At 37.0% G+C, this 22,440-nt stretch overlaps 5 protein-coding genes across 5 annotated transcripts; 3 read left to right on the top strand and 2 right to left on the bottom strand.

Moving 5' to 3' along the window:
- The first annotated feature begins 308 nt into the window (after nucleotides 1–308).
- LOC135079952 (uncharacterized) lies at nucleotides 309–1,136 on the top strand. Its single transcript, XM_063974600.1, has 3 exons — nucleotides 309–406; nucleotides 489–599; nucleotides 697–1,136. Exons 1-3 carry the CDS (start codon nucleotides 398–400, stop codon nucleotides 868–870), a joined length of 294 nt encoding a protein of 97 aa, XP_063830670.1. The 5' UTR covers nucleotides 309–397; the 3' UTR covers nucleotides 871–1,136.
- A 194-nt stretch (nucleotides 1,137–1,330) lies between these two features.
- On the top strand, nucleotides 1,331–3,842 carry LOC135079943 (peptidyl-alpha-hydroxyglycine alpha-amidating lyase 2-like). Its single transcript, XM_063974589.1, has 5 exons — nucleotides 1,331–1,522; nucleotides 1,622–1,767; nucleotides 1,841–2,039; nucleotides 2,272–2,787; nucleotides 3,226–3,842. The coding sequence occupies exons 1-5, from the start codon at nucleotides 1,379–1,381 to the stop codon at nucleotides 3,343–3,345; spliced, it is 1,125 nt and encodes a 374-aa protein (XP_063830659.1). The 5' UTR covers nucleotides 1,331–1,378; the 3' UTR covers nucleotides 3,346–3,842.
- Nucleotides 3,843–4,757: 915 nt separating this feature from the next.
- Nucleotides 4,758–8,535, bottom strand: LOC135079946 (vesicle transport protein USE1). Its single transcript, XM_063974592.1, has 6 exons — nucleotides 8,227–8,535; nucleotides 8,037–8,133; nucleotides 7,645–7,771; nucleotides 6,729–6,934; nucleotides 6,036–6,177; nucleotides 4,758–5,058 (listed from the first exon to the last, which is right to left on the bottom strand). Exons 1-6 carry the CDS (start codon nucleotides 8,412–8,414, stop codon nucleotides 5,009–5,011), a joined length of 810 nt encoding a protein of 269 aa, XP_063830662.1. The 5' UTR covers nucleotides 8,415–8,535; the 3' UTR covers nucleotides 4,758–5,008.
- A 3,370-nt stretch (nucleotides 8,536–11,905) lies between these two features.
- On the top strand, nucleotides 11,906–15,865 carry LOC135079948 (proteasome subunit alpha type-4). The gene is made up of 6 exons (XM_063974595.1): nucleotides 11,906–12,036; nucleotides 12,165–12,207; nucleotides 12,287–12,616; nucleotides 12,965–13,095; nucleotides 13,456–13,579; nucleotides 15,666–15,865. The coding sequence occupies exons 1-6, from the start codon at nucleotides 12,034–12,036 to the stop codon at nucleotides 15,806–15,808; spliced, it is 774 nt and encodes a 257-aa protein (XP_063830665.1). The 5' UTR covers nucleotides 11,906–12,033; the 3' UTR covers nucleotides 15,809–15,865.
- A 414-nt stretch (nucleotides 15,866–16,279) lies between these two features.
- LOC135079685 (uncharacterized) lies at nucleotides 16,280–21,684 on the bottom strand. Its single transcript, XM_063974297.1, has 3 exons — nucleotides 21,285–21,684; nucleotides 18,740–18,932; nucleotides 16,280–17,298 (listed from the first exon to the last, which is right to left on the bottom strand). The coding sequence occupies exons 1-3, from the start codon at nucleotides 21,585–21,587 to the stop codon at nucleotides 17,003–17,005; spliced, it is 792 nt and encodes a 263-aa protein (XP_063830367.1). The 5' UTR covers nucleotides 21,588–21,684; the 3' UTR covers nucleotides 16,280–17,002.
- Nucleotides 21,685–22,440: the final 756 nt, after the last annotated feature.

Below are 22,440 nucleotides of genomic sequence, written 5' to 3'. Positions count from 1 at the left end.
TACTTACGATTTTGGATAAAACGGGAAATTACTCTAAATAAAAATAATGATGAATCTGTAATCATCGGACCACTACTAATTGCTCTGTTTTTAAATATCTGAGTTATAAGCGATGACTTTTTTGGTTAATCAGCTGTACTACGAGTACATGCATACCTACTTACAAACAAGTATTTAGTTAAAAACAATTGACTATCAGTTCAGTATTAGTATCTTCTACTCGTTTAATAATGTCGGTGAAAAGCAACTCAAAAGAAAAACAACTCTCTACTGAAAATTGTGCTGTCAAACAAAATGGCAAAGAGGCGCGACGAAGTTTACAAACCTCCGTCAGGGGGCGTGAAATGAAAAGGTTAGGTCGCCCGACAAAATCTATTTTAGGCCCGAAATATCTGCTATGATTAAGGTAAGGGCAAAAAGTGTTTTCCAAGTGTGCATTGAAGGTTTTCCATGTGTTTGTGTGATGAATTCATCGTATAACATTCCAGGTTCAATATGTAATGTTCGTATACACAATTATATTGGTTACAATGCTGGGGACGGCTACGCAAACGAAAAGAAGTCACTCTGATCAGTCGGTCAAAGGATACATCACTGAGGTGAGATAAATGAAAAGTGTATTGAAAATAAGTGTCAAATAACACCAAACAATATCGTGCGCGAAAATCAATATCCTGACATGAATGTGTTTTGCAGAGGACGTGCTGGTGGAATGAAGTGTGCAAGGAGGAATTTCAAACACTATTTAGGTGTAAATGCCCTTCGTGGTCATATTGTCGAAGTCCAGGAAAGTATTACAACGCAGTTTGCTCAATGACGGAGACGGGCTACATCTGGGACCAGCCAAACTCCGAGTGGCGTGGACAGTGATCAAGATACTCTTGGCTCCCAAAATCTCAAAAGCTAGCTCCCTTATAACCTAAACGTTCGCAAAACGCCCAAATGTGCCAAATTTACAAATTCTCAAAGTGCCACATCAGCTCTAATCTCCGATTGTGCCACGCTCGAACAACGATTCTAATTTGAGACTGATTCACTAGTAAATGAAATCAAATTTCGTCTTATATTTTCATAATATTTAGCCTAAGAGAACCTATTTTTGTTTATTTCCTTGAATGTTCATTGTTGTGCGTCTCTTATTGTGTAATCTTAACTTTAGTTGGATACTTGTTAAACTTATGTGAAAATAAAAATATGTTTATGTAATATGTGTTGTTTGGTCGATGATTCCCCAATTTTGACCTTGAGAGTTGTAATAAGGCTTGAAGAGTAGGACTTGGTTGGTAACACGCATGCGTCGAGTCCAACTCGCGCAATCAATATCGTGCCACTCCGGCAAACAGCAAACTAATCTGAGCAATAAAGAGGACCACAACAAATGGGTAAAATGGTGCCAATAGTGTTATTGGTGGTGGCTTTTGCTGGCATAAATTGTGAGCCAGAAACGGTGAGAGATAATTTCGATTATTTCAATTATGGGACGAACGAAGACAACATGCTTAAAAACTTGGACCTTCACCCGGTAAGAAGTACAATTTTAATTTTATACTTATCCAGTTTGGAGGGCAAGAAATGCCCTCGAAAACTGGATAAATATTAGGTGGAATGATTATACTTACAGCCTAAAGACGAGATTGTTTTACGACCCCAAGAAGTGAAAGACTGGCCACAGCAGTCTTTGAACGTTGGACAAATAACAGCTGTGTCGATCAATTCTTTGGGACAGCCTGTTATATTTCATAGAGCTGAAAGGGTATGGGACGAAAGGTGAGCAGTAAGCATCCGTAAACTACTAAAATCAAACTAACGTAACCGTAATAAAATTGGTATTTCCTTGCAGCACATTCAACGAGTCAAATGTGTACCAAAATTTGGATAAAGGGCCAATAATTGAGGATACAATTTTGATCTTGGACCCACTCACGGGATCGGTTCTCCACAGTTGGGGTGCTTATGCTTTTTACATGCCACACGGACTCACAGTCGACCATCACGACAATGTTTGGGTTACTGACGTCGCTAAGCATCAAGTTTTTAAGGTATGCGTGAGTTTTCGTAACGGATTAACTTGTAGGCCAAGTTATTGTTCAAATATGTTATTTGCAAAATTAAATCCATTAAGGAAATACACAAAAGAAACTCTCTGAGGATCAATTAACAATCATCTAAATGATTATTGTGAATTCATCGATAGCAAAAAAATGTCGACAAAGTAAATGTAAGATGGTTCGACTTTCAAAACCTAACACTAATCTAGATATTTCTTTACAGTACACTCCAAACAACCACAAATACCCAGTTTTGACGATCGGAGAGGCTTTCACAGCTGGCTACCCTTACAGACGTAGAGTTCTCCTCTGTATGCCCACATCGGTTGCCGTGGCAACCACTGGCGAGGTCTTCGTGGCTGACGGGTATTGCAACAACCAGATCCTTAAGTTCAACGCAGCAGGGACGCTTTTGCTGGCCATACCAACTGACTCTGACACCTTGACGCTGAATCTGCCCCACAGCGTGACTTTACTGGAGCATTTGGACATTGTGTGTGTTGCTGATAGAGAGAATATGAGGATCGTATGCCCCAAAGCTGGATTGAAGAGTTACATCAACATGTTCGAGCCAGCAACGGTTATTGAGGACCCAACGCTGGGAAGGGTGTTCGCGGTGGCTTCGCAAGGAGATACTTTGTATGCAGTGAATGGTCCCACATCGCAGAACATAGCTGTTAGAGGGTTCACGGTGAATGCTGTGTACGGAACCATTATGGACACTTGGGAACCGAGCACGGTGAGTATTTACATTTACATCTAAAGATAAATAGCACACTTATCAATCTGGAAAGGGATCAACATCGTTTCGCCTTTCGCCACGATGCGTGGCGTTTTTACGGTGCGGATAAGTGTACGTTGCAGTACAGAGTTTAATACAAAGAACCGCCTCAAGTTGATACGGTTACGATCCGTTTTCGGGTTGATAACTGTGCGACGTCCTTAAAGATCTTCTTCTGAAACAAATTGTAGTTTCCATAACTTGCCAAATGTGTCAATCCTCCTTTTGAAAAAGTTTGCTATCTCACCCTACAACCAAAAATCACCGTACTTGGAAAGTGGCACTTCTATAAAATGTGTTGTGTAGTGTAGTTATAACACCCTACAGGCTGTTCCTAAAGTGTATGAAAAGGACATGTTAATACGTATATCTCAAAATGGTTTTCTTTCTTTGCAGGGCTTCACCAACCCTCACTCCCTAGCCGTGACAAGGAACGGCTCACACTTATACGTCACCGAAATAGGACCCAACAAGATCTGGAAGTTCGAACTAACCGACGTATACGACAAGAAGTAGAACAAATCTTGTGCAATGAATAAAAACATAGAAATTATTTTGGGAAAGTGTAAAATATGCTCGTACGTCACCGAGAATATAATTCGCGGTGCATTGTATTCGACAGTTATTAAGAAGATGGAAATATTATTGAAATGTGTAAAAGAAATATACGTAGCAGTTTCATTTAGCTTAAATTTTCGATCTATGACATTTATTCCTTTTAACATAGTAAAATATATTCACCCTATCCATAGACTATAGACAAACTATATCTAAATAAGTATATTGTGTGGTGTGTCACAGCCAGAACTCGCAGGCAATACAATAATAATAATAATATACCTAGTTTATTCATCTATATTACTTTAGCTTTCAATCAACCAAGGCCTCTCCTTCTTAGGATCTCTGTGCACATTTCTTATTCAAATGCCTCATTTTTTGGGTAATAAAATTAAATAATGCAAATCAAATAGCTGCTCAGCGTATTTTGTACTCCTAATTCACAGGGGGAAACATAATGACAAAAATACAAAATTATCTGTATTTTTGGACTCCCCTGCTTCTTGGTCTATGTAATAAATATTTGGTTTTTATCAAAGCACATAGTCACGAACTTTACACGAGTGTTATGCATGGAGTTTTGTCTGTAACATACATATAAATAAAATAGTTTTATCTACGCACTATATTAGACTACCTAGAGATGTTCAATATAAAATATTCATCATATTTAGTGTAATTATAAAGATGTAAAACCAAAATGCTTCAAATATACCTACTAATAAAATTCTAGAAGCGTTATATTAGGATAAATTAACTTTGACATAACTTTAAATGTACGGACGGCGGCACATAAAACAACATTGTAACATCTTATATGGTTCTAATAAAGGCGATTTATCAACAAAAAAGAATAGTCAAATGTGCTGGGGACTGTACCTAAAATATCTACCAAATATCGTATGCAATTATGCCATACGAGCTTCGAAGTGAAGTAGTTAATTCCTGAATTATTAAATTATTTTTTAATATCGGAAGCAAAGGTCCAATAGAATCACGCACAGATTAAAATTTAATACTCGATTGGAGTAGAAACGTAATATAATATAGACGGAATTGAATTCAGTAATTTTCGTAGAGAATTATTCGCGGCAATTGAAGTTTTTATTGCCAAATAGGCATTAAAATTACTTTAAATAGTTATTTTACTATACCAATTGCGATTAAGAAAAAATATACTTGCTATGTAGAGTCCGTATCCTTAGAAAATCTAGAAGGACCAAACGATATTGGTACTTGAAAAATTATATCTTACTTCGAATTAATTTTATTGAGTATTTATTACACAAAAGAAACAAAAATAAATTAAATGAATTACTTAAATGTGGTGTTTTATTGTTTGTTAATTAAACAACTTTCTCAGTAGTTTTAGATTTATTGCACCTTAATTAATTAATTAGCCATGTTTTTAAAACTATATTTACATTATATTAAATAAGTTACATTAAATACAATACACATAGATATAATCTCGTAGGTATACATAATAAATAAATATTTTAAAGTGTCATTTAGAGCTAACTGTAACATTGACTACGTAATTATGATTCATAATTAAACAGGTATGTATTAAGATTACACAGAGATAAATAACATACAAAAAACTAAAGTTACATACCACTTATAGTTCATATTTTCGTTTCTTCATAACTTTCATGAAGAGCACCATATCTGGAACAAAAAGTGGAATATTTTTATCCTATTTTTGTTACAAATTAAATAGGACATCATTCGGTAATTAAAGATACAAAGTCGCCCTAGTAGAAGATAAAGTATCTATTATGAAACATTGTAAGACTCCTTGCAGACTAAAGCCTGGTCTGTGAGCACATATAATTTTGTCCAATGACCCCAAGCTACCCATCCTTATCGCCTTATCCCAGCAACATAATTACGCGCGAGCGATAAGGATGGGTAGCTTGGGGTCATTGGACAAAATTCTACGTGCTCACGGACCAGGCTTTAGAGACTTTTAGTCGGCCGATAGTTGGGCTCGATTCTAATTTGTTGAATCGGCTGATACGATTCGTGGTCTGCGCCTAAGCTTAAGCTTGATGTACTAGTGAGGACCTTATTACAGTGCTGCCATCTTGGTACGTGCAAATGCGAGTCTTTCTACCGCTTCAGCGCTCATCAGTAGGCGCCACTGCCTGACCCACTAAAGGGTGACAGGACCTTACTCTAAAGAGACTCCAACTGGTGACACCAAATACGATAGCCCTCATGAAAATTTCCTCGGTTTGTAAGGCTAGAATGAAGAGTAGAGAAGTAAGAGTATTTTAGGGAACTTGTCATGTTTTTGTGTCTTGAAATTATTGGTTAGAGCTCACAGACGAGCGACATTATGTCGGCAACTGCCTGCGATAGTGGTAGGCGACTATAGGCAACTGTCGGCGACAGTCTCCTACCGCTCCCGACACGACTATACGTTAGTGACTGGCCCGTCTTCGAGAGTCGCGCCAATATCGTTCAACTATAATGGCAAAAGTCGGAACCAGCGCTCCGGTATTGACGGTGGCGTGGCGCCCCCCTATCAATGTCACGGGTGGGACAGTTCAGTGTATTGGGTCTATACTTGCGACTTAAGCCGGCGACATCATCCTATCTGATTATCCAACATCATTTTTTTAAATTATTTTATTACTCACTTATAAAGATAGCTACGACCACGGCTATCATGATCCACAGCCAGCACTTCCAGGCGCTCCGGCTGTGCTCCTGTAGCCTGGTGGATTCCTTCTTCAAAGACATCATGTTACGGTCAGTCAGGTCAGACGATTTCTTCAACGCCTGAAAGTAACACAAATATGTTTTGAATAGTAGCTTTAAAAATATCTACAATATTTTAAAGTTAAAGAGTTTGTTCGCTTGAATGCACTTATTTCAGGAACGACTGGTCCAATTTAAAAACATATTTTTGTGTTATGCAGCCCATTTACCGAATAACATTACTCTACAGCCTCTAGGGGCAGAGCAGTAAAGAAAATGTTGCAAAAACGGGGAATATTATTCGAACTATTGTTATGCATTACGAAGTCACGGACACATCTATGGTCTGGTCGCCGAGCACGTAGAATTTTGTCCAATGACCCCAAGCTACCCATCCTTATCGCTCGCGCGTAATTATGTTGCTGTCGCGCTCGCACACTCACTGCGGCCGCCCGTGCGTCGCACAGTTGCGACATAAATATAATTACGCGCGAGTGATGAGGATGGGTAGCTTGGGGTCATTGGACAAAATTCTACGTGCTCCGCGACCGGGCTTTTTTTTTAGTATAGCATTTTGCAGACATTTGATGTGTATTGACTATTAAACTACATGGCAAAGAATAAATAGTTACCTCAGTATCGGCTTTAATAATCGTGCTAGCGATTTGCGACTGCTCCTTCAAACTCCTCGTAAGCATGACCATGTTCTCAGCCACCTTCTCTTGCATATTCTGGTGGTACTTCAGCAAGGAGTCTATGTCTTCTTGGCTGCTGCTGTTGCTCGTGAAGTTTGGCGCTTTTATTATGTTTCGTTTACGAAGAGCATCGTCTGGGTCCTCTGTAATAAAGATAATGGAGATTTTTTTTTAGTCTGGTAGTTTATTACCAGATAATTAGTGATAAATGTAGATGTTGACTTTCTTAGTTTTTTTTTTTTTTTTTTAAGAGAGAGTGGAATAGTTTCTCGCTATTTTGTACGAGCAAACTGTAAAAGTACATGAGTCACTAATATTTACAAAAATGATGATGATGATAGTTATATTAGTATCATGAAAGAAAAGTTAATTCAAAAATATTTATTTAACACCAGATTCTAAAGACTGTTTCTAAAGTATTTAAGCTGTAGGCCTCACAGATATTAACTAAAATAGTTGGGGTTGTATTTATCAAGTTTGGGCCTATAAGTACTCCCTATTGTAATGTTAGTTTTGGATACTCTAGGACTTGGTAGCTAGCTAGGTTCACTAATACCACCTAATGTAAGGTAAGATTAGTTTTGGATACTCTCGAAATTGTTAGTTAGCTAGGTTTGCTAATATCACCAGGGGGTATGTAAGCTACAGATTGGGTGTTCCTAGTCTGGGGTCTAAATTCTTTTTTTTTATATGACAGGAGGCAAACGAGCTGAAGGATCACCTGATGGTAAGTTTCACTTTTTCTATTTAAAAATATACAGCTTCTGTGTGAAATTGAAAATTGTATTGAGCCAAATCTTTTATTCATTCATTTATTCTATCAATCGTTAAGTAATTTTCAAGTTCAACATACCTAAACCAAACAATTCAGATCTCAGCTCCACACCGTACTTGGCGACAGTCTTCTGGTGGATCTCCTGGGCTGCAGCATCAGCGCTGACTGTCGCCACACCGTGCGACAACTGCTGGACTGCTTCCAGCTAAAATTGTAATGGCATAACCTTCAGAACTAAATTATTATTACTGTCAGGATTGCTACCAGTACCTTAATTTTGGTAGGTAAGGTAGGTACATGGTAACAATCTCTTCAGTAATAATAATTATGTTAGTGACCATGAAAGTTTAAAACAACTTCAGAACTAACTAACTAATAACTTTAAAATACACAGATTTTATAACTTTTAACATTTTCTGGTTCATTTAGGTAGTAAGTAAAAAACTTATAAAATTATTTTCTTTCTTTACCTTTTCAATAGGGCTATTTAGAGTGGCAGTTTGTATGAGGCCTAGCAGGAAAGAAGTCCTTTTAGTGTACTCAGCAAGTTCATCTTTAGCTGGTTTGCTGCAAGAATAAATTTTAAACTAAGAATTTAAATATTTCAACTTAGTCAAGCATTGTAGGTACTTTGCGTTGATGGTTCTTGCGTGTACATACTCAGGTCCAGTTTTCAGCTCAGTCATCATCTCAGTCAAAGCCTCCACGTACTTTCGGAGCCTCCAGTTGGAGTCCACCGGTTCATCCTTGGCGATCTGCTCACATTTGTTTAGCAACTGCCGTACGTTCATTTCTAATCTAGATTTTTTTGGCTGCGTCTGAACGCTTCGCGTCGGTTTCTCCACCATTGTGCTATTTGTTTAGAAACTATTCATACACATAAAACTGATTGTATGCAAAAATCAATATTTTCGAAAATCCAACTTCGAAAAAATCGAAATCGAAAAATTTCGCACGTTCACGTCACCAAACCTGTCAGACAGCTGTCAAAACAACGAAACTTTGACAGTTAAAGTGCTGCGAAAGAAAAACAATTGAAAAAGTTATTGAAAATTCCGTGGAGGGTAATTGAACGGGAAGCATAGTCGATTTAATTTAATGGTTTTCATTTATATAAAGGAAGTACTTAAAGGAAAGAAATAAAATGAAGTTAAGTTCTTGTCCGAGTCAAAATAATTTCCCTGGGTCTTTTTTTCGACCATTGTAGTAATGAAACGAAAAAACTTAGAATGTATTGCACTGCACCGACCAAACTCGGTCATTTCGTCCCAAGAGGCCATCGAGGCAGGACAGTACGTCGTTGATCAGATTCGTGACAAATCGCATAAATAGGTCCCTCCTTGGGTTTTTGTTTACTAAAAGGTCAAATTCTTTGGACGGTTTTTTGCAGCTAAACAATGGATTAATTTTATTGTTTATTTACACAAATGTAGTGTCTGTAGTTGTAAACCCATGATTTAAATAATAAATGCATAGTAAAGTAAAGTAAAAGTAAAAAATGTTTTATTTGACGAAACAGAGCGACATCACATTTACATAAATTACATAAAGAAGATAAACATTGTGCCCTGCTGTCAAATAGGGGCCCGCTCAGCATTAATCGGGGCATGCCATGGGCATGCCTCGACACCGATTTTCAGCGGGTCCCTTGACGTTGCTGCGCCCTACCGCCGAAGGAGAAGCACTCCGTAAAGTACCTGTCCGTCGGCGGGAACACGCAATAAGGGGGCGGCAAAAATGAACCCATAAAAACAAACACAAAAATCAAATAAAAAATCAAATAAAAAATAATAAAAACAAAACAACAAATCAACAAAACCAACATTTATGCAATCTACGACAAATCAGGGTGGCCATGACCATAAGTCCAATCCAATCGTCGCGACATAACACTATCTCTGTGTTGCAGAGTCCATTGCCAAAGATTAAGAAGAAAGGAAAAAAAAAAAAAAGCAAAAAAAAAGTAAAAAGTGTCCGAGACATTAAAAACGATCATTGAATAGCCTGCCATAAACCAAACCGAAACCGTCCCACCAGATGCACCGACAGAGGGGCGCCACCATCGTTTAGCTCTATAGTTTTTAATAGTCAAAAATTGGAACCAGCGATCCGGCATAGGGTAAATAGGTTTTTGTCTGTGGTGTCTTCTAGGCATAAATCTAATTTCTTTGTTTTCTGTGGCATAAAATGGCCTAGGAAGTTATAAAAGACCATTTTTAATTCGGCGTAAAGTCAAATTTTGAGTATTTCTTTATTGGAATAAGTTTCAAATTTACATTTTAAGAAATGAGTATCAGAAAAGATATAGAACAACTTGTTTTTAACTTTTAACTCAATCTACTGCATTTATCTTCCTTATTTGTGTAAAAAGGTCGTAATGATTAATATTCATTGGTATGTTTGCCTGCGAAGGTACGCAAAAATGGGTTGAACAAAAAAGGAGCAAACCACAGAAGAAAACATAGAGAAAAAATATTTATAATGATTTGCTTGGCTACCAAAAAAACATGACCTCATAACTTTGTTTCTAAAATGAATTATGACACCTCTTTTAGATATATTAGCTTAGTTTTTGCTACTTAATTCAATGGGAAACTAAAAACAGTTAAAAACAAAAAAAAATTCGTGCCAAGGAAATTAGGCAAAATTGACCATTTTTGGCGAAATACCCAGTGGTATACGCAAGTGGTGACACTGTTTTGCATGCCTATTTATAAACCAATTAATTGTCTTGAAAATCCAGACATCATTTGTTTTTGAATGAAGTAGTATTGTAGCATACACTCGTACAACAAAGCAATTTGTGATATTAATTATTATTTACAGCCCTATAATGGCTTTAACCCTCAATTTGCATGGTAGGTCCCAGGGACTCCATGTGAAACTGTTTTGGTTCATAATTTTTTTCAATACGCGAATAAAGTGCTGTGCGCTTGAGTAGCTTCCTTTGGTGTCGTGGCCAACTAGGGGGCGAGAGGTCGTCTGCGTGCGCATCACAGAAAGTTGAGTAATTGACACTTGCGGAGTCCCGTGGACTCCACCATACACTTTGCGTAACAAAAATTTTTATTATGATATTATGTTTTATTTTTTAAATTATGGTTTATTTACGGTTTGAGTGGATCAAAAAAGCATCAAACAGTCACAATACATGATTTATCAATACGTTAGATGGAAATGAGGCCTCAGATATGAGGGACTGGCAAGAAAGTCTAGAAGAAAATGCAGGCGATGAAGAAAAAGAAGAGGATTTTACATCTTACGTCCCAAAAGATTTGTTTTGATGATTTTGTATTTTGATGATGTGTTTTGATGAATTAAAAGAAAGACTGCTTATTTTGAAATTCATTTCACAAAAATATGCTTGTATTGTTCGAAAAAGTTTGGCAGGCAATGTGCTGCTCGTAGTAGTTACTAAGCCATTGCACGTTTTTTCGTGTTAATTTTTTTCTAACATTTTACATATTATTTATCAAGAAGACGGTTATGTCCACATAATTTAGAGAGAAAAAAAATTTTGGTTAATTTTTTTTCTAAGTTTAAGAGGTACAAAATGCCTATGTCGATTTTTATGTGATTTTTACGACTTCATGAAAATTTTATTTTTTAAATTAATTTTAATTATGTTTCCATTTCTGTTGTTTCCAATTAATAGTATATTAACCATATTATGTTACCAAATAAAAAATATATTACTTTTATAAGTATTAGTATATTTTTTCTTCATTTGAAATATGGAGTCCCTGGGTCTCCACCTTACACTTAACGTAAGTTTTAGTCACCATGCAAACTGAGGGTTAATGTTAGTTTTGGTAAAGTAAAGGGAATAAGGATAAGTCATATTAGGGTGTCAGTTTCTTTTCTAAAAATTTTTTTTTGGAAAATATGATTTGTCCCGCTTTTCCATAATCTTTTATTTCAATTGAAATGTATTTGAATACTTAGGATTGAACATCACTAGTTAACATATTTTTTATATTGCATTGTATGTATGGCTCGGGGTCAAACTCTTTTAAGCCAAAATATTTTCATTTCTTAGACAGCTGACGTACGCTGTTTTGACCAATCGTATCGCAGAATCGAAGAAGCGCGTCTGGGTTGGTTGGAGACGTTAAAAATTACCGTAATCGGGGCTCAGTATTTGGCATAGGCGCAGTTATTTTTATGGTTTGATGCCCGCGAAAATCATTAACGTACAAATGGCGCTTAAAAAACGTTTGCAGTTTGCACAAAGATATCATTCGCAAAAAGACGCGTAGTCTAAAGAGTCCAAATTAGTTGTAACCTAATGTTTAATAGTCACTTTAACCGAAAAAAAAAAAAACAAATTAAGAAAAAAAACGTCAAAAGCAAAAAGTTTGCTGTCATTGTGCGGCATCAGAAACAGTTTTTATTTTCTCAATTTCAAGTAATAAATTACCGACTTTTGTTGAAGTTTTAGTGATATTGTACCAATAATCTAGCAAAATGGTAAGTAATTATATAAAATTGTCAACGAAATATTTCTAAACTAGCCTTGTTTTAGGTTAGATTTAAATGTTGCTTGGCATAGTTGCTTGGTCATTCCGGTCTCATATTATTTATTTGATATTTTACAGGCACGTCGTTATGATACACGCACGACAATATTCTCGCCGGAAGGTAAGCATAATGATGAAATTTACATTTTACATTTTTAACTGTATGTAGTCAATTTTCTAAAGTATTCTTCTGTCTACAGGCCGGTTGTACCAGGTTGAGTATGCCATGGAAGCCATCAGTCACGCTGGTACTTCACTAGGTATTTTAGCCACAGATGGCATTCTCCTAGCTGCAGAAAGAAGAAACACAAACAAACTTCTTGATGAAGTGTTTTTCTCAGAGAAAATCTATAAACTGAATGATGACATGGTGTGTTCAGTGGCTGGTATCACTTCAGACGCTAATGTCCTCACAAATGAACTGAGACTGATTGCCCAGAGATACCTGCTACAGTATGGAGAGTCAATTCCTTGTGAACAACTGGTTTCTTGGCTGTGTGATGTGAAACAAGCCTACACACAGTATGGAGGTATGTCATAGAAATTTTTGTGTTTTTATAGACTTAATTTATTAAGGCATTTGGTTACAAAAGTTGATGAAAATGAACTTATTATGTTATGTTTATGTGTGTTTATGCATACAATGAATCTTACAGTAACTCATAAACTTTGAAGCCTTCAAGATGATCCAAATCCAGATATATTTATCAGTCATCACTCTTGTAAAGATCTAACACTAAGTAAAGATTATCATGTTTTTTGTTGGAGGCACATTATTAAATCTATAAAAACCTCACATTTCCTCCACACTGATACAAGTCAGGTAGAAATTTCTTTGATTCCAAGTATGTTAATTGTAAATAACACAAATCTTTCAGGCAAACGGCCATTCGGTGTGTCCATCCTCTACATGGGCTGGGACAAGCATTACGGCTACCAGCTGTACCAGTCGGACCCCAGTGGTAACTATGGTGGATGGAAGGCCACTTGCATTGGAAACAACAGTGCGGTAAGCATTTTTTGAAGTACTTTATCATCATCAATTATAGGATGTCCCTTCCCCAAGTTTAGGTAAATATTAGCTTCCTTGGATATCTATTGGACAGGATTTAACTTTATTCCAGAATTTGTAACTTAGAAATACATGATTTTCTATTGAATGGCATTATTTTCTTCTTGTTTTGTAGCAAATCTCTAAAATATTATTGTGTGTGACCTTAGATTTTTATTTATACAATGTATGTTGCTGCCTTAACTGACCACAACACTAAACATTATCTCATGAATTTGCCAGTCCCTTGTTTTTTAATGTAGTACTGTGATGTGAATCTAATTTATTAATTTACTTATTATTTCAAATTACTTTCAGGCTGCAGTTTCCAGTTTGAAGCAGGAGTACAAGGAGAATGAGACAACCCTGGCTGAGGCTCAGGCACTCGCCATCAAAGTCCTCAGCAAGACCTTAGACATGACTAAGCTGACTCCGGAGAAAGGTAATCAAGTCACATAAATCTTGTAGTAAAATAGTTGAAATAGAGACAACAAATCTTGCCAAGAATGGTATAGTATAGTGTATTTGCTTGGTGGACCAACAACTACAAGAAGTAATAGTGGCTGAATGAAAATAGATTAAGGTCTTTGGCACTCTGATGAGAGATTTGTTTATGTTCAGCAGTGGAATATTGATGATGAAAATTAAGAAAATAATCCCTAAGTTTTGGACCAAATAGAAAATAGTCTTAGTGCGACCACACACTTGCTCATTAGTGCCAGATTCTTGCATTCTGTTCATTAGACATTTTGGTTCTGTCACTTCAATAAACCAAAATGTCTAACGCCCGTATTCACAAACATTACTATGAGGTCTTACAGTGCGCGTGGACACACAGGGTGACACACGAACCAATCACAGAGCTCTATTCCACGCTGTGCGTTCGATTTGCTGGTTGACTTAAGCAAGCATTGTTTGTGAATACGGGCGTAATATTTAATTTTGCGATTGGTTAGTCAAGTTACGAAGGTTGGCCGAATCACGTCACATACCTCCTTCCCTTAGAACGAAAAAAAAAAATGTCGACAGTTAATTTTTTTTAATTTTTTTTTGTTACGATTGTTGGCCGCATCGGGTCACATACAGGGATACGATTCTCATGCAATCGAATTTTTTCCGTATACGAACTCCTGTTCCGGTCCGTTGCGACGTTATTAAAAACCCTGTAACTTCCGTATGATTAATTTTATCTTTACTTAGTGAAATTTTATTACAAAGCCCATTTATTTTTATAATTTAATAATAATGTTGTAAAATTAATACACAGTATAGCCCGACCAGGAACATAAAAACCCTCGCCATGTTGCGGAAAACTAATGGTACTAATTTCTTTTAATGGCAACAGTAACTGAAAACTTCATTGACATGTCACCTTGCATGTCAGTCTATTGCTGTCAAAGTGTAAACAAACTTTATTTTAAATGTGCGCAATTGATTTTGTGAATTAAATTGCTAAAATCTTTTTATAGTCGTGAAAGAAAAGTGGATCACAATGTGTTAAAGTATTTGTCGAAGAGAAATACTAAGGGTTCGGACAATATTTTCATTGAATAATGTTTCCGACAAAGGTTGTCAAATTGACTGACAAGTTTATCGTATAGTACAGTCCACTATGAAAATTAGCTGTGGTTTGTTTCAACTACCTATTTTAAAGTTTTTTGTCACATTGTAAGTGTTGAATTTTATGGAATTGGGAAAGAAGTACCGAGTTTGAAGCGTTCATGAGCAGACATTGCAGTTGAATATTCAAGTTCTGAATTTGATTATTGATGAATAATAAAATAAATTCTACTAGCTCGATTGATGGTTTCATTTAATTTATTTAAACCAGGTTACCTATATAATCTTTATTCGTTAATTTATGAAAATATCAAATTAGCACGTAATCCTGAATCCTGATACATAAAGTTAGCCTATTAATTTAACACAGGTACGACTGTACTCAGTGTTGCACTATCAAATGCAATTGACGCGCCACTATGCCAGGGATTTTATGTTCCTAGTCAGGCTATATCACAAAACATGAAGTTTTAAAGGTTCAATTTTAAATATTTCATTACGTGTACTGAATGTTTCGGAACACGTTAAAATGGTTATGTCATTAATGCCAAAGTCATCGTTAAAAAAAATATAACAAATAATTTATTTTTCTTCATACGAGTTTTATTAGAGGCTAATTTTCATATTCTACAATCTATTTTATAAAAAAATATCCTTGCAAACACTTGCAAAATACAAAATTTCTTGGTTTTATTTCACAGTTCATAGGATTATGAGTTGGAGTACTTTGACAGGTAAATTCGTGTACGAATTTCAAGTTCGACTAGTACCTAGCACTCGTAGCGTTCGAGTGGTTTTCGATCGAACTTTTTCGATTGTGAACTTCTGAGATTGCACAAACGGTGTAAATAGACGAAAAAACCTAACAATACCCTTCGAATTATTTTTCGAATGTGAACTTTTTTCGATTGCATCTTGCCCTTAGAATTAAAAAAGATCATGTTGACAGTTTATTTTCTTTTTTACAGTGGAAATGGCGACCCTCACCCGCAAAGACAACAAGACCATTATCCGGGTGCTGACCAGCTCAGAGGTGGAGAAACTAATCGCCGCCTTCGAGAAAAGCGAGGCAGAGGCCGAGGCCGCCAAGAAGCAGCTGCCCAAGTCGTAATCTAATGTATTGTATTGTAAGGAACCTTTATTGGAACATTAAATATTCTATTTGGTACGACTTGAGTATGATTTCATAGAATGCAATCAAAAATAATTTTAATTTTCGGGATCAACGATCCGTTGCATAATATGATCTATCGATTCGGTTTCAGATTACTATCGCTAAAACGAATATTCTTATGAGATTTAAAGAAGTTTTAATAAATAAAAAATAATCAAAGAAAGAACGCGATGTTACTCTCAACATTTTGGAAGTCATTGATATTGCTAAGTAACTTTTTGTAGGCGATTTGTAGTGCTAGCTGACCTAGCTGTGCTCATTATTATTTTGATAATATTTTTTGATGTAAGTAATGTTTCAAAGTAATTTGCATAACTGTAGAAGGGCCATTTATTAGGCAAATGCATGTCAACACAAAATTTTCTTCTGATGATACGGGAAGGAAGGATAGATGAAAACTCGAATATTAAAAAAACATGTATTCAAAAACACACACTCAAAGGCATTAGACCACTAACAAACTACTTCATATTATTATACTAGCATAACAATACAAGTAAGACATAAAAATATGTACATAAGCTTAGCAATAAAAATTAAAACGTTACATGAAAGGAGCCGAGTTTAACACTATTTAAATTTTGATATTATTTTTATAGTGATCCAAAATACCTACTGTTCGCAACAAAAAATTTTTGTACGTAACAAGATAGTTACGCGTAAAATTTTGATATTATTTCTCATCAACAAATACCTATTCTCCCTCACTCATAATTTTTATGTGTTATCTTGATTTATTTATTATGCAAATTAAAAAACAATAACTTAAAATATCATTAAAACTAACTGTCCACTTACTCAAAATAATTCTTGTTTTAAATAATTAAAATGTAACCTTGTTGGTTATCAAATAAATAAATAAAACAAAAGCAAGTCTATCCATAAGTATTAAAATCAAGTTCAGAGACAGATATGCTATCATACCTGTTTCTATTTATTTACATAGGTAGGTATACTTATTTACTTTGAAAAATGGATAGCCAAACATTTTAAACTTATGGATTGATTGAGTTCTTATGACCAACTAAGTACATTATTTATTTTCAGAAGAGTGGACACCTTAGACCTATTCATAAAACAAAATTAGGCAGTACTGTCGCCATTGGTCGAACCTTCGACGGTCTTAGTTAGTCACAAGTTCCTCACCATCTTAATAATATCTATAATCGGCTGGAACATGGTGTACACTAGGATGGTAGGAACAAACACCATGAGAGCAATGGACAGACTTTCCCTGGAAGCCTTGAAGTAGTCCATATTGAAGCCCATTGTCATGGTAACGAGGCCCATGGCTAATGCGATGAGGCCGAAGCCTATGTGGAAGATCCTCATGGGTTTACTCTTGATGTTCAGACGCACCTTGGCAGAGAATAGCGCTATGATGCCGGATACGAAGCTCACCATTGAAAATGCTAGCGCGATGACTCCTGTAAGATAGATATTAGTAGCAGTTAAAGCCTGGTCCGTGAGCACGTAGAATTTTGTCCAATGACCCCAAGCTGCCCATCCTTATCGCTCGCGCGTAATTATGTTGCTGTCGCGCTCGCACACTCACTGCGGGCGCCCGTCGCACAGTCGCGACAGCAATATAATTACGCGCGAGCGATAAGGATGGGTAGCTTGGGGTCATTGGACAAAATTCTACGTGCTCACGGACCAGGCTTTAGTGAGAAGAACCACTCGGTCGAGTTAACGCGCACCTGACAGCCGTAACGTCACATCAACGCTCTGGTACGGACGGGGCGAACGCGGGGAGGTATGCGTGAGTGCAAGGGAGAGTTGCATTCCAGCCAGGTGCGCAGTTAACTTGATCGGGTTGAAGGTATTACCAGAAAATACGGATGTCATTTGCTGTTAGGACCTACGCACACCACGTTTATTTCAGGCACCATTCGGTGCATTTAACCAAGTTAATTCTGCAAAACGTAAAAAAGGCTTCACTTCTTTAGGGCCGTATCTACCATATGACTTTTGGGGCTTCAGCCCAGGGCTCCGTGGATTCAAGGCCCCAGCTGAGTCAATTCAAATATTTTCTGTATATATTTTTTGTATATTTTGTCTGAGTAATTAGGTAGGCCTGTAGTATTAGCCCTGGGACCCCTAAACTCACGGTCCGGGCCTGCATCACTTGCAATTACTTTGCCGCACAATACGATTTTAGCACACTTAGCTAAATCAATATCAAATGAAATAAAACTATGAAGTTTAACAGACGAAGCATTTAATCTAAAGAATGCTAACTTTTTGAAGTGAGAGATGCAATTTCAAGTATTTTGAGATAAAGTTGTTTCGCCATTATCTTTAGATATTTTATCGAGAAAAAGATAAATTTTTAGTTATCAATTTTACGCCAACTTTTTGAGATTAATCAACGTAACGTATCATCGGTCTGTGAGTATGGCACTCCTTTGAAGACAGCGAACTCTGATTCATCCATTTTAGGAATTTCACACAGCTCATCATAACCAATGGCACCATCTTACTTTCACTAAATATAACAAACGTCACAAATCTGTCAAACTCCATACAAAAACACCGGTTAAGGTTATCCATAACCGATGTTTTTGTATGTAACGTAAGTTACGGTTAAAGTAAGGTGGTGCAACCCAGCCTAATGGTTTTACTTGCAAATGAGTTAGGTACAATCAAAATGTATACTATACAGTGATTACGCTGTTGATTACAGGTCTGTGACGTCTTTTTGTATGAAAGTCGCTAAATGACTATTGCCCGTTTTCACCATCAGTCCCTAATTTTTAAGTGACCCCTATGTGTATAAAATTCCTGATATGTGTTTACATAGGGGTCACTTAAAAATTATGGATTGATGGTGAAAACGGGCATAGAACTAGGAATCTAAAGACTCACCACAGATGCCATGAGCGGTGGTGACAGCCATGTCAACCCTAGCCAAGCCCAAGAAGGTGCCGGCGATGACGAATATGGACCCGATGAGCTGGAGACACCCGTGCACGATCCGCTTCCCGTCCTCCGACATGTGGACTGACCAGGAGTTGTGCTTGTTCAGCGTCAGAACTGCCTCCACTAGGAAGAGTTGGTACTGGAAAGAATTTTAAGTTGATTTGACAAATTTTCGTTGGTGTGGTGGCTGACCTAAGGCCCGCTATTCAGGGAGACACGGCTTGGAACAGCTAGTATCGACAGCCAGAAGCTGCGACTGCACAAACTAATTACACATAATTATGAACTTTGCCGTATTTTGGCTCTACCTATTAGTCGCTCTAGCTCATGAATGCTTAGAATTTGAGAAAGAGATGGTTCTTTTGCATCAGGTGGGAATTGAACTCACGGCCTTTCGCTTGTCGTGCTGATTGCTTAGCTACGGGGACATTGGGTAAACACATCGCATTTTTTTGCAGAGACGGTTAGATTCAAAAGGCGGACATCATCTTGTGAGTATTAGGGTTAAACGGCTTATGATTAATAGACTAAGAGCTAGTGAACGCCAGACCTACGTTATTTTATAAAGGCTGAAAGTTTGTCAGCGCATGCTCCCAACATAGCTAAGAACCATGGCCAAACATGAAGTTTGGGTCATGGTGGCTTTGGCAGACAGACGGTACTAAAGGTGTGTAAAATACCAACTTAATTACGTCAAAGTATAAAGGCTGATTTTTTTATATTTCCTTCAAAATGTTATTAGAAATGACGTCATTAATTGACAGACACCTACCATGGTGGCAGCCCTTAGCCAGACACCTTAAAGTTCATGAAAATGTAGTCCTACTTACGTCATACTATAAAAGCTGATATTTACATAAAATATTTGAACTATCATTTGATGAAGTTTCCTCATCAGCCAGACACTTCTGATGGTTCCTTCGCCTTGCCAGACAGCTTTTAGGGTGGTTGAAAGTGCGAACGCGAGGCACTATAAATATTGTTTTTTGTACTTTTTCTTAAGTTATTCAAGTATTTGAGTCTGTAAATCATCATCTCATGTTGATGAGCTGATGATGGAAGGTAAGTACAACTCCTTAAGGCTTAGGTAATCCCTAATTTTAAAGTGATTACCTCTGAAAGTTGCCTAGAGTAAAGTTCTTAGCAACATTATCATTACCTATGTTAATGCTAATGTTGCTAAGAATTTTACTCTAGGCGTTTAGCAACTATTTTGAAGATAAAATTTGTGGCACCACATTTTCCGCGTATATAAATTCTAGTGAGGATTTGGGGGTCCTAATTCAATATAGAATTGTTATAGTATTATTTGATTTTATAAATTTGATTATACTATGCATAGTAATAGATATATCGTGATGGTTTCGCTGGAAGGATACTATGCAGCGCAACTACTTTCAATAACAAAATACGACGAAACCTGTGACACATTTTTTTTAAATAGGACTAGAATTTTATAGACATTTCAAAGATTTATTTTAGAAACTTACACTAGACTAGTTAAATCAAAAGTAGTTCCGCCGGGGAGCATGACGTGAATTATCCTACAGCTCCTAAGCGTTAAGGAGTTGTACCTTCCATCAACATGGGATGATGACTAGCTGATGCAAACACCCAAATAACTTTAGAAACTATACTTATATATACTGGTTAAAGAATTGTCCTCCAACTCCTAAGCCTTAAGGAGTTGTACTTACCTTCCATCATCAGCTCATCAACATGAGATGATGATTTACAGACTCAAATACTTGAGTAACTTAAGAAAAAGTACAAAAAACAATATTTATAGCGCCTCGCGTTCGCACTTTCAGCCACCCTAAAAGCTGTCTGGCAAGGCGAAGGAACCATTAAAAGTGTCTGGCTGATGAGGAAACTTCATCAAATGATAGTTCAAATATTTTATGTAAATATCAGCTTTTATAGTATGACGTAAGTAGGACTACATTTTCATGAACTTTAAGGTGTCTGGCTAAGGTCTGCCACCATGGTAGGTGTCTGTCAATTAATGACGTCATTTCTAATAACATTTTGAAGGAAATATAAAAAAATCAGCCTTTATACTTTGACGTAATTAAGTTGGTATTTTACACACCTTTAGTACCGTCTGTCTGCCAAAGCCACCATGACCCAAACTTCATGTTTGGCCATGGTTCTTAGCCATGTTGGGAGCATGCGCTGACAAACTTTCAGCCTTTATAAAATAACGTAGGTCTGGCGTTCACTAGCTCTTAGTCTATAAGGATTGTTTAGAATAGGTAGGTACTATCACTGATAATTTGTGAAAGAAGCGGATTCTGGGTAATATCTTACTATGACTAAATTAGTTTACGATATCGCTGAGTGTTAGATAGGAATTTGATAATATTTCCCACATTTTACTGCTTGTAGACCTATCTTTTCGAGAATTTTCTATCATTATCTTCGTTCGAATTTTCAAAGATCCCAGCACAAAACTTAAACCACTAGATTAAAACCACTAAAATCCACATACACCAGTGCCCGCAAACACGATGTGCAGCGACAAGTTGGTGATCCCTCCGTTAGATTCCGACGTCAAAGCGAAGTGCCAGAGTACGAATACCACTATCGCCACCATCATGTGGTGCAGCAAGTTGAAGAGCTGGCATATCGCGTTCCAAGCGGAGTCCCAGCTCCCATTATACATGGCACCACTCTCTTCATCGTAAACGGTCGGCGCACGCGTCACTTCCGCTTGTTGATACGGCACATGTTCTCTCACTTCGAAGACCTCGATTTTTTCCACGGACTGATGACTCGTGCTAGGTCTATCCATTTTTGAGCTCACGTTATAGACCCCACGAACCGTTTTTGGGCAGTCTGACACACGGTCACATGGATCTACTTCGACTAAACTCAAGTTTCGTCGGTGGAGATAAAGGCGGAGAGTCGATCGCTTCTCCCTTATCAGAAATTGACAGTTCAGATTAGGATCTTGCGTAACGTAAGATGAAAACATTTGCTCCAAAGATTGCGATAATCTAACCTATTCTTTGGGTATGTCGAAATGCTTCTGCATGAGTGGCTTGACATCGCAATTCTTAAATTCTTGACCTAATTTCTTTAGTATCAATGTTACTGCAGCATGGGTAGGTGTATGGGCTGTCTAATGTCTATACCTTCTACCTATTTAACTTTATTGCTAGACAATAAATGATGAATGATGTAGCTGCAGCAAACGAAACCAACCATGTGGAAAGTGGCTTTTAAGCACACTTTTAGTTTTCAGTGAAATTACCATTTCATAAAGTTACTTACCTATTTGTAGTTACCATCACCATCTGTAGTAAAATCACTCTCTCATAATTTCGGTGATCAACTGCGCTATCTATTAAAAATAGACTAACTACGGTAAGAATTTTTTGAACTAGCCGCGGTGTTAGGGGTCCCGCCCCCAATTAATTTGGGGGTAATGGATGCTCCCGGGGCGACGTAGAAGCGGCGAGGCGGGACCCCATTTGTCACCGGGATGATCACAAGTCGGGGTCATTTGGAACTTGTTTCAGTTTTTTTTATGATTGGAGTCTTGGGCCTATAAATTACTTTACCTTTTTTAACAAGTACAAGGATCATAATTCTAAAATGGCGCTCTAAACTCGATTCAAGCCTTCAAGCATGATAGGTTTAAG

Source organism: Ostrinia nubilalis, chromosome 17, assembly GCF_963855985.1.
Source record: "Ostrinia nubilalis chromosome 17, ilOstNubi1.1, whole genome shotgun sequence".
NCBI classification, from domain to species: Eukaryota; Metazoa; Arthropoda; class Insecta; order Lepidoptera; family Crambidae; genus Ostrinia; species Ostrinia nubilalis.
Note: the sequence above shows the minus strand (reverse complement) of the source record. Positions and strands in the feature narration are given on the sequence as shown.

Excerpts from the sequence above, each read along its gene's own strand:
- LOC135079952 (XM_063974600.1), top strand. Across the intron at positions 600-696 it reads TCAAAGGATACATCACTGAG|AGGACGTGCTGGTGGAATGA; the intron begins GTGAGATAAATG and ends TGTGTTTTGCAG.
- LOC135079943 (XM_063974589.1), top strand. The coding sequence starts at position 1,379 with ATGGGTAAAATGGTGCCAATAGTGTTATTGGTGGTGGCTTTTGCTGGC. Across the intron at positions 2,040-2,271 it reads CTAAGCATCAAGTTTTTAAG|TACACTCCAAACAACCACAA; the intron begins GTATGCGTGAGT and ends ATTTCTTTACAG. Across the intron at positions 2,788-3,225 it reads ACACTTGGGAACCGAGCACG|GGCTTCACCAACCCTCACTC; the intron begins GTGAGTATTTAC and ends CTTTCTTTGCAG.
- LOC135079946 (XM_063974592.1), bottom strand. The coding sequence starts at position 8,414 with ATGGTGGAGAAACCGACGCGAAGCGTTCAGACGCAGCCAAAAAAATCT. Across the intron at positions 6,935-7,644 it reads ATCTGAATTGTTTGGTTTAG|AGGACCCAGACGATGCTCTT; the intron begins GTATGTTGAACT and ends TCTTTATTACAG. Across the intron at positions 5,059-6,035 it reads GGTCGTAGCTATCTTTATAA|ATATGGTGCTCTTCATGAAA; the intron begins GTGAGTAATAAA and ends TTTTTGTTCCAG.
- LOC135079948 (XM_063974595.1), top strand. Across the intron at positions 12,617-12,964 it reads AGCCTACACACAGTATGGAG|GCAAACGGCCATTCGGTGTG; the intron begins GTATGTCATAGA and ends CAAATCTTTCAG. Across the intron at positions 13,580-15,665 it reads TAAGCTGACTCCGGAGAAAG|TGGAAATGGCGACCCTCACC; the intron begins GTAATCAAGTCA and ends TCTTTTTTACAG.
- LOC135079685 (XM_063974297.1), bottom strand. The coding sequence starts at position 21,587 with ATGGATAGACCTAGCACGAGTCATCAGTCCGTGGAAAAAATCGAGGTC. Across the intron at positions 18,933-21,284 it reads TCGTGTTTGCGGGCACTGGT|TACCAACTCTTCCTAGTGGA; the intron begins GTATGTGGATTT and ends AATTCTTTCCAG. Across the intron at positions 17,299-18,739 it reads CACCGCTCATGGCATCTGTG|GAGTCATCGCGCTAGCATTT; the intron begins GTGAGTCTTTAG and ends TCTATCTTACAG.